Source organism: Pseudomyrmex gracilis, unplaced genomic scaffold (genome assembly GCF_002006095.1).
Source record: "Pseudomyrmex gracilis isolate BER0280 unplaced genomic scaffold, ASM200609v1 scaffold_44, whole genome shotgun sequence".
Taxonomy (NCBI): Eukaryota; Metazoa; Arthropoda; class Insecta; order Hymenoptera; family Formicidae; genus Pseudomyrmex; species Pseudomyrmex gracilis.
The window spans coordinates 475648-486953 of record NW_018020628.1 but is presented as its reverse complement, the minus strand read 5'-3'; the positions used below and the strand labels follow the sequence as shown (position 1 = coordinate 486953).

Sequence of the window (11306 nt, the reverse complement as noted above, 5' to 3'; positions counted from 1 at the left end):
GTATCGCGCGTGATATTATTTAATAACAAACAACGCTTACTTTTAATCCCGGAACAGTCGAGAATTTCAATTAAATTTTCAAATAGTGCACCGACGGAATTCATCGGACATCGAACGTGATTTTTCGAAATCGATAATCGAGCGGCTGTGTGCGATTATGTGTTGTATAAAAAACGGTATAATTACAAAACAGTCTCTGTTTACTTCAAGTGGGAAATAAATCACCGATTTTAGATTAATGTCTACAACAATGTACTCCCACGCGACACAAAGATTTCAACAAAATGTATTGTTTATTAAAATGTTTATCAAAATGTATTGTTTTTTAAATATTATCAAACTTGATTAATAAACTGACGCTATAAGCAACGCAAGTTGGAAGCGATTTTATACCATTATCATTAATAAAAAAAGATAAGATAACATGTACCGCCATATGCTATTAACATTATCTCATCTGGTCAAAGTACGGTTTAAAAAGTATTACTCACAACAGTCTAACCGAAATAACATATTCAGAAAAAAAGAGACAGAAAAAGAGAAACAAAGAGAAACAGACAAAAGAAAGCAAGAGTTAAACATTTTTGTGCAAAACTATTAAAAAGAAAAAAGAAAAACAAAAGCTAAATCATTGCACACACTGATTACATCCGTCAAGTATGTACCATATACAAATACCACTTCCCCTTCTTCTTACTACCACTACCAGTCGTACTCTCGTGTTACGTAAATTGACGTAACTGACTAACTCTAAGCATATAAAAAGAAGATCATTTCCAGCAGCAGCATTCGAACGTCTACTATCGGTCCATTGATATCGAGTCAAGTCTGCCGCCGCGTCTTGTCGACATGGACGTCTGGATATTGTTGTCCATCCTGGCAGGCACCGTCGCTGTGTATTACTACTTCTTCAAGGATTTAAATTACTTCAAGAAACATGGAATTCTTCACATGCCGCCGTTACCCATCGTGGGCAACATGGGACCGGTTTTCTTCCGGCAATCGTCGTTGGCTGCGCTCGTCAAAAAAATCTACAATCTGAACCAAAATGCCAAGTACGTTGGTTTCTTCGATGGTATGAATCCGGTAGTGGTAATTCGTGATCCGGAACTCATCAAGTCCATCGGTATCAAACACTTCGAATCGTTCACCGATCATCGCGCTTTTATTGACGAAGTGAACGACCCGCTGACCGGTAAGAATCTATTTTCGCTACGCGGTGAGAAGTGGCGAGACGTGAGAACTCTACTGAGTCCCGCTTTCACGTCCAGCAAAATGAAGAATATGTTCACGTTAATGTCCGATTGTGCTGCAAATTTTACTGAATTTCTGTCCAAATTACCTTCGGACGAAACTGTGATGGAAATGAAGAATTGCTTTACAAGATATACGACCGATGTGATTGCAACGTGTGCTTTCGGAATTACAGTCGATTCCATGAGAAATCCTGACAACGAGTTCTATGTTTATGGGAAAGCTACAAGTTTCAACACATGGCGCACTATAAAATTCTGTATAATAAGAAGTTGTCCTCTCCTCACCAAAATGGTGGGCCTCAAATTTGTCAGTAATTCCGTAGCTGTATTTTTCAAGAATCTTGTACAAAACACAATAAAAGCCAGAGATGCGCAGAACATCGTACGACCGGATATGCTGCAACTGATGATGGAAAGCAGAGGAAAAAGAGGACCTGGAAAAGAATTAACTATTGAAGACATGACTTCGCAAGCTTTTATATTTTTCTTAGGCGGTTTTGATACTATTTCTGTTACAATGTGCTTTGCCGCTCACGAACTTGCCGTTAATCCAGACATTCAAGCGAGATTACGCGACGAGATAGACGATGTTCTCAAATCAACAAACGGGACATTAACATATGAGGCTTTAAACACAATGCAGTATCTGGACGCTGTAGTTAACGAGACTCTTAGATTATGGCCTGTGGGAGTGTTTTTAGATAGAATGTGTACGCAGGAATTTGAACTGCCACCAGCGCTTCCCGGCGGCAAACCTTTCGTTGTGAAGAAAGGAAGGAGCATTTGGTTTCCGGCTTACGGTCTTCATCTAGATCCGCAGTATTGGGAGGAACCTGAGAAATTTAATCCTGATCGATTTTTCGACAAGAAAAATATAAATTCAATTGCGTTTATCCCATTTGGACTCGGCCCAAAAATGTGCATAGGTAACAGATTCGCGGTATTGGAAGTCAAAGTATTGCTGTTTCATCTGTTGGCTCGTTGCGAATTAAAGCCGTGCGAAAAAACTAATCACCCATTGCAGTTGAGCAAGGCAAACTTTGCTTTGCAACCGGAGAATGGATTCTGGCTGAAAATTCAACCAAGAAGCGACATAAGTGTTACGTCTACTGATACGGCCAATGATCACATTTAAAAATATGATAGTGAGATTCTTTTTTAAATTTGTTGTGATGCAGATTTAAATTAGACAATATGTGGAAAACAAATGTGTGAGTTTTTTGTAGCGTGTGTCAATGAATAACGTGTCCAATCAATAACAGCAGATCAAGGAATATAGTGTGTGTTTAACACACTTTATTAAACAAGTGTGTAAAACATTTTACTAAACATCGCATGTGCTTTATTGTATCAAATGCTGTTGTGCAAATAAAATAAATATTCTTAAGCACGACAGAAGCGGAATAAAGTTAACTAACAAAAAAATAATCATAATAATTGTTATATTTATACAAGTTTGAGCTTGCTGTTAAATTGTTGAAAAAATATACTATTTTCTCGATCTTTATCTTCCGTTACATTTTTTTATACAATCTAAATATGTACTTCTACAATATAAATTTTACATGTATAATTAGTAACTAGTTTTGTAGAATAATACGTCTTATAATTACACTATACGTAATGCATGTGTTTTCTAGTGTATATTTGTTTTTCATAATATGAGAGAAATGTTTTATAATACATTAAAAATATGTGACGATAAAATAGGTTTTAAAAGTGCAATAAGTCGTATATCTTATATAACAATGTGATAGCTTTGTTGAAAACGTCATAAAGAAATTAAATCAATTGGGTGATATCAGAGTGAAATAGTGTCAACTACATACATGCACTTGACTGAAGTCAAGGTTATAACGAATATAACAGAGACAGTCATATGTCTGACTCCGAAACCAAGCTAATCAGCTACTCGTAGTCTTTCTGTTAGTACGCAATATATACCATCTGTACGATAAATTTACTGATAAATGCGTATTACACATTGTTATTTCTTTCCACAAATATTTCTACATATTTTAATATACTGACAATATCAATAAAAACGCACCGAAAAATAAACAATAAATTAAAAAACCATTAAAATAAGTTTCAATAAGTATAAATAGTACTTTGTAGATTCTATTGTATACTTATACATTGTTCTTGTCATTAAAAATTTTTATCAACAGATCAACTTAATGAGCACAATTTCTCTCTCTCTTTCTCTCTCTGTGTGTGTGTGTGTATGTGTGTGTGTGTGTTTCATTCGTGATGATGCTTATCACTGATAACAACTCATATCAAAGTGATCAATTTTTTAATGTCTCAACATATTGAGAATTATAACTTCTGAAGAATGTGATTTTGTAAATGAACGATTATGTAATTGCGATCCTATAAAAGTTTGCTATTGCAATTTATAGTACAATAAATTAGTTTTTATGCGTGTTATCGCATTGCTGTACCAGGCTACAATTAAGTAAGAAATAATCATCGTATTCATAAAAATTCAAACATGCTGTTAAACTATGAAAACTAAACACTATTTTATTGATCTTATTTTTTTTGTGTATTCTGTTATATAACTCTATAAATAATAATTATGATAATTAGCAATTACTTTTGCAAAACATGTCTCTTATTCCGTTATGTATTACATGATGCATTTCTGTTGTACAACAAGAAAACATTGCGAAGGAAGTGACTTGATAGAACAATAATGGAGTCTTACATATAAAAAAACAGAAGTCACAATAATGGATAGTCAAGGGATACAATCAAGTCTATCAATAAACATAAATAAATCAAATGCCGTCTCATATTTATATTTAAAATTTATCTTCTTCATAAAAAAAATTAAATATACTCGTCAATTAATTAAACTCTTAAAAACTACATTACATAACGTAAGACATAAAATTCTTGAAACCTCAGCTTTTTATGCAAATTTTTTTCTACAAAAAAACGACATCCAAAATTAGAAGCGTTGAAATGTTTTTTGAAAAGGTTTTATTCCGCAAGAAAAATGTTTTCTCTGACTAAATTGTTTCTCTTATGTATTGTGTTTCTTTTATGACGCAACATTTAATTGATCATATCTCCAACAAAACAGTCCGTTGTTTCGAGCGAGCATTCGTATTGCACTTGGCGCGATTGTATCTTTTGATCATACTGAAAAAAGAAACTCATCATTTTGATCGATTTTCACGTAACGAGCCTTAATTCGTTCGCGAGCTCGACGGCGAGCTCACGTTGCGCGACAGGTCGACGCGCGCAATGAAAGAGCTTCAAAACAACGACAACTCATTTACTAATCACTGTCATTCGTTTCCACGATGTATTTCATCATCGCCGATAATTCGTTATAATACGAGAGAAACGTAATCGCACACGGACGCCGCCCGCGGCACGCTTACATATTCCGCGACGAGACACATTTCGCGTTAGGCTGTGGCGGCAGCAGCTGCTGCTGTGCTTACGACACGCGCGCGTATGTGATCGGCAAACAATGATGATGATCTGCGCGCAGTTCGACCGTTCGAACAGCGAACGGCTAATGGCGATTAACGTAACGTTTAGAGCATTAATCGGTGGCATTAATATCTCCACTACATTCCGCGCGCCGCGCCTCTCCCTTCGCCCTTTAGTGCATAGCAAACTGCGGCTCACGTGGGATGTATTAATGTATGTCTGCTTAATACATGCGGCGAATCAGGGAATCGACTCCTCGCAGTAAGAGGGATTACTTCTCGCGGAGAAAATTGATTTCAGTCGGCGCTGTTTACTCACTTCGAATTGCACGATATATAAATTTCAAAATTTATCGAACATCGAGCGTGATTTTTCAAATCGCTTCGATATTCGAGCAACTGTGTGCGATTATGTATTGTATAAAACACGGTATAATTATACGGAACAGTATCCGTTTTCTTCAAGTGGAAGAAGAATCACTGATTTTAGATTAATGTCTAAGTACAACAATGTATTCACACGCGACACAAAGTTTTAAACAAAATATAATTTTTTTAAATATATTATTATTTAAATATATATTTTTTAAATGTATTATTCAACCTAAATGATAAACTGATGCTGTTAGCAACACAAGTTGGAACCAGTTTGTATCATCATCGCTAATAAAAAAAATAAGATAACATGTGCCGCCATATGCTATCACCATTATCTCGTCTGGTCTAAACGCAATTTTAAAAGTATTACTCACACACGACAGTCTGGTCGAAATAATATATTCAGAAAGGAAAAGAGAGAAAGAAAGAAAAAAAAAGAAACAGACAAAACAAAGAGAGCTAACCATCTTCGTGCAAATCTATTAACAAGAAAAACAAAGAAGAAACGCTGAATCATTGCATACATTGATTACACACTTGACGTTCATCAAGTGCGTTACCATATACGGATACAGGAATCCCCTTCTTCTACTCACTACCACTACTGCCAGTTGTAATCTCGTGTTACGTAAACTGACTAACCAGCATATAAAAGGAAGCGATCATTTCCAGCAGCAGCATTCGAACGTATACTGTCTGTCTAATATATCGAGTCAAGGCTGCCGCCGCGTCTGGTCGTCGACATGGACGTTTGGATATTATTGTCCATCCTAGCAGGTACCGTCGCTGCGTATTACTACTTCTTCAAAGATTTTGATTACTTCAAGAAGCATGGAATTACTCATATATCGCCGTTACCCATCGTGGGCAACATGGGACCAGTTTTCTTCCGGCAATTGCCGTTGGCTGGGCTCGTCAAGAAAATCTACAATCTGAACCAAAATGCCAAGTACGTTGGTTTCTTCGATGGTATGAATCCGATAGTGGTGATTCGTGATCCGGAACTGATCAAGTCCATCGGTATCAAACACTTCGAATCGTTCACCGATCATCGCGCTTTCATTGACGAAGTGAATGACCCGCTGTTCGGTAAGAATCTATTTTCGCTACGCGGCGAGAAGTGGCGAGACGTGAGGACTCTACTGAGTCCCGCTTTTACGTCCAGCAAAATGAAGAATATGTTTACGTTAATGTCCGATTGTGCTGCAAATTTTACTGAATTTCTGTCCAAATTACCTTCGGACGAAACTGTAATGGAAGTGAAGAATTACTTTACCAGATATACAAATGATGTGATTGCGACGTGTGCTTTCGGAATTAAAGTCGATTCTATGAGAAATCCCAACAACGAGTTCTACGTTTACGGAAAAGACGCTACAACTTTCAACGCATGGCGCACTATAAAATTTTATCTAATAAGAAGTTTACCTCTTTGCACCAAAATGGTGGGCCTCAAATTTGTCAGCAATCCCGTAGCTGTATTTTTCAAGAATCTTGTACAAAACACAATAAAAGCCAGAGATGCGCAGAACATCGTACGACCGGACATGCTGCAACTGATGATGGAAAGCAGAGGAAAAAGAGGACCTGGAAAAGAATTGACTATTGAAGATATGACGTCGCAGGCTTTTATATTTTTCTTTGGCGGTTTTGATACCGTTTCTGTCACAATGTGCTTTGCCGCTCACGAACTTGCCGTTAATCCAGACATTCAAGCGAGATTACGCGACGAGATAGACGGTGTTCTCAAATCATCAAACGGGACAGTGACGTATGAGGCATTAAACGAAATGCAGTATCTGGACGCTGTAGTTAACGAGACTCTTAGATTATGGCCTGTAGGGGTGTTTTTAGATAGAATATGTACGCAGGAATTCGAATTACCGCCAGCGGTGCCCGGCGGCAAACCTTTCGTTGTGAAGAAAGGAAGGAGCATTTGGTTTCCGGCTTACGGTCTTCATCAAGATCCACAGTATTGGGAGGAACCCGAGAAATTTAATCCTGATCGATTTTTCGACAAGAAAAATATAAATTCAATTGCGTTTATTCCATTTGGACTCGGCCCAAGGATGTGCATAGGCAACAGATTCGCGTTATTGGAAGTCAAAGTATTGCTGTTTCATCTGTTGGCTCGTTGCGAATTAAAACCATGCGAAAAAACTAGTCACCCGTTACAATTGAGCAAGTCAAATTTTGCCATGCAACCGGAGAATGGATTCTGGCTGAAAATTCAACCAAGAAGCGACGCAAGTGTTACGTCTAATGGTACGGCCAATGGTCACATTTAAAAATATGATAGAGGGATTCTTTTTTAAATTTGTTGTGATGCAGATTTAAAGTAGATAATATTTGGAAAACAGATATGTGAGCTTTTTGTAGCGTGTTTCAATGAATTGCGTGTCCAATCAATAATAGCAGATCAAGGAATAGTGTGCGTTTAACACACTTTATTAAACAAGTGTTTAAACTTAAGAAACACGCTTTGCACACTTTAATAAACACCGCGTGTGCTTTGTTGCATCAAAGTACTGTTGTGCAAGTAAAAGAAATATTCTTAAGCACGTCCAAAGCAGAATAAAGTCAAAAAAAAAAAAAAAAATTATACTACTAATTGTCATATTCATACAAGTTTGAGCCTGCTTAAAATGTTAAAAAAAAAAATATACTATTTTCTTGATTTTCCTTTTCTGTTCTGATTCCTTATAGTGTAAATATGTACTCATACTGTAAACATATACATCTTTCATTATTAACAAGTTTTGCAGAACAATACATCTTATACATCTTACATCTTAGACTATATGTAATGCATTTGTTTGCTATTGTATAATTTGCATTTTTTTTAATATGAGAGAAATGGTTTTACAATATACATAAAAAATACGTGACGAGATAAACGAGGTTTCAAAAGTGCAATAAGATAACTTCTATAATAACGTGATAACTTTGAGAAAAACGTCATAAATTGATAAATCAATTGAGTGATATCACAGTAAAATAGTGTCAACTACATATGTGCACTTGACTGAAGTCAAGGTTATAATGAATGTGATGAAACAAAGACAGTCGTATGTCTAATTTCGAATCCAAGCTAGTCAGCTAATCGTAATCTTTTTGTTATTGCGTAATATATACTATCTGTACAATAAATTTACTGATAAATGCGTATTACACATTGTTATTTCTTTCCACAAATATTTCTGTTTATTTTGATATAAGTGATAATGTCAATAAAGACGCACTGAAAAATAAACAATAGATAAAAAAACCTATTTAAATATGTTATCGTACTATCAATAAGTATCGATAGTACTATGTAGATTCTCTTGTAAATTACATTGTTTTTGTCAGAAATCTGTATCTAAAGGACAACTTAATGCGCACAATTACTGTGTGTGTGAATCATTCGTGATAATGCTCATCACTCATGACAAACAACAACTCATATCAAAGTGATTAATTTCTTCTGACGTTTTAGCATATTGAGAACTACATCTGAAGAATGTGATTATGTAAATGAATGATTATGTAATGTGATTATGTAAATGAATGATTATGTAATTACGATCCTATAAATGTTTGGTAATGCAATTTATATTACAATAAATTAGTTTTTATGCGTGATATCGCATCGCTGTACCAGGCACAATTAAGTAAGCAATGATCATCGTTGTCATAAAAATTCAAACATATTGTTAAACTGTGAAAAAATAAACACTATTCTATTGACTTTATTCTTTTTATTTATATTTTGTAATATAACTCTATAAAGATTCGTTCTTTAGTGCATAGCAAACTGCGGCTCACGTGGCATATATTAATGTATGTCTGCTTAATAAATGCGGCGAATCAGGGAATTGACTCCTTGCAGGAAGAGAAATTACGTCTCGCGGATAAAATTGATTTCAGAGAGAGAGAGAGAGAGAGAGTCAGCGCTGTTTACTTACTTCAAATTGCACGATATATAAATTGCGATTCTTTTGTTTCTCATTGAAAAACGCACGAGATTATTTTCAATAGTAATGCAAGCGACAAACGACTTGCAACATAAACGACGCGTTACTTTATTGACAAAAATATTAGCGCTAATTGAACATAATGTTGTTCCCCTACCTTTACATTCTTACCTTTACATTCTTTCATTCTTCTGTTTTTTTCTTATAAAATATTTACATTCCGATGAAAATGTACGCGTCATAAATAAAATATTTTCTCGTCAACGATGTCCGTCTGTTCTGCACTATTGTTCGTTCTAAACACATAGCTGCTTTCGTATCTAAAAATCGTACCTGTGGCGCGATAATATATGCGGATAAAACGCTCGTTGCAAACGAGCAACAACATGACGCCAGGTCGTAAAATGTACGCCCGTCGCAATATTCTGCCCTAATTAATCGTTAACTCTTATTACGACGACGACGACGACGACGACGACGACGATGTACGGCGACGGCATAAAACGATAGTTTTTCTTAGACACATTTTGTCAATATAAATACAAAGAAGAAACGAGAGCAAATGTCGAAGTTAAAATGCAATCGAAGTAAACGCAGTGTGAAAAACACACACACACACACATACACGAGAAGTGAGAACCGGTAGAACCGGTTGAGTTGTCACGCGCGGCATTCACACCCGATGCGAGGCGTCCGTCTTTCCGGCGGATGCTATTTACGCGCGAGAAAAAGGTCTGAAGTAGGATTAATAGCCCATGCAAATTCGCGCGCAGCGCTAATAGACGAAACCTGCACGAATTGAAAAAGTTTTCCGGCGGAAGAGCAAAAGGGTGTAGGCGGAAAGACTCGCGTGTAACGTCACGATAAATCGTAGAAAGACGTTGATGACCGACAGGTAGGTCGGATATTGCGCGCCTACATCGTACATGCCGATCTACTGGGTGGATCGGAAGTTTGTTAGATCGGTATCGGAGACGCGCGCGCGTTTACGTCGCCGCGGGTTACCGTCGCGGCGTTTCACAACGCTCATCAATTAAAACGAGTGGGTTTCGCTTTATCTTTTCGATGTAATCCAGTAAGAAAAATAACGTCTCTCGTTTGAGACGACGATTCTCGATTGCAGCTCGTCCCTTCTCGCTCTCGACGATGTTATCGCACGGAATACACTTTCGCAATTGCTTTTTACGTTCCAATTAAGGGCTTTAATTAATAACAATCGATTTTTTACGAAGCTTCCGTGCTTCGCCTCGCGGTAAACGCGGGCACACCCCGTACACCAACACACACATACACACACACACACACACACACACAAGCGCGCGCGCGCTTTACCGCGGAAATTATATTGCGAGAGGATGAGTGCGAATCTAGGTTACGCTATATTACCACTTGACAGACAATTATTGCCATATGACGGAACGTGAATGTAACAGAAATATACTGTGAAATGCGTATTAATGCAAGAAGAGTAAAATTGTTCTCGGTAAGAGAATTTCGCAATTTCAAAAATTGTAAACTCGATTCTCGCGCAACTTAAATTTTTAAACATGTATCGAGACTAATCTCGATTAAGAGACGCAAGTAGATGTGTGCCTTTTAAAATATGCAAAACTCCGACCGGATAGTAGTTTTCTCTTTTATGCTGTTATATCAAGTTCGCGTGCGCGAGCAATCAACTGTGCATGTAAAAACTTACCCGCGAGGAGGAGTACGGAGAGAGAAACACCATGATCAGCCGAGGCTACACCGGGACGCAACGGATTTTCTGAGTTGTCGTCGACCTCTTCTCCCATCTATCGAGTTGCATCTCGAAGTTTTCTGCAACAGAACGAGGAAACGGTAATCTTGATATGTGCGGTATAGATAGGTATGTGTGAGTGTGTATGTGTGTGCAATAACACACTCGATATCACGGTTACCTTCTTCCCGCGCTGAAGGAAGACGGGTAATACGAGACGCGTACGACACGCGACGAGCTCGTCGTCGACAACGACGTCGCCTTAGTTTTATCGTGCAACCGCGCGCGCTTATATCGCGGTAATGCCTCGCTCACGGTAAATGAAAAAGTTATTGTTTTCCATTCTGTCCTCCTTCGGAGCTTCTCCTCGGCCTGTCCGAAGTTCATGCGAAGACCCGAGAATGCACACCGTGAAAAACACCGCGCGCGCAAAACCGCGCTTTATAAAACATTCGCCGCGCGGGTAAACTCGCGCGGCTTGTAAACTCGGTAAATATGATACACGACCGCCCGAGCGGAGCGAAGT

At 37.5% G+C, this 11306-nt stretch overlaps 2 protein-coding genes across 2 annotated transcripts; both read left to right on the top strand.

Moving 5' to 3' along the window:
* The first annotated feature begins 802 nt into the window (after positions 1-802).
* On the top strand, positions 803-3432 carry LOC109853160 (cytochrome P450 9e2-like). Its single transcript, XM_020424989.1, has one exon. It carries the CDS (start codon positions 850-852, stop codon positions 2389-2391), a length of 1542 nt encoding a protein of 513 aa, XP_020280578.1. The 5' UTR covers positions 803-849; the 3' UTR covers positions 2392-3432.
* Positions 3433-5758: 2326 nt separating this feature from the next.
* On the top strand, positions 5759-8254 carry LOC109853145 (cytochrome P450 9e2-like). The gene has a single exon (XM_020424969.1). The coding sequence runs from the start codon at positions 5830-5832 to the stop codon at positions 7372-7374; it is 1545 nt and encodes a 514-aa protein (XP_020280558.1). The 5' UTR covers positions 5759-5829; the 3' UTR covers positions 7375-8254.
* Positions 8255-11306: the final 3052 nt, after the last annotated feature.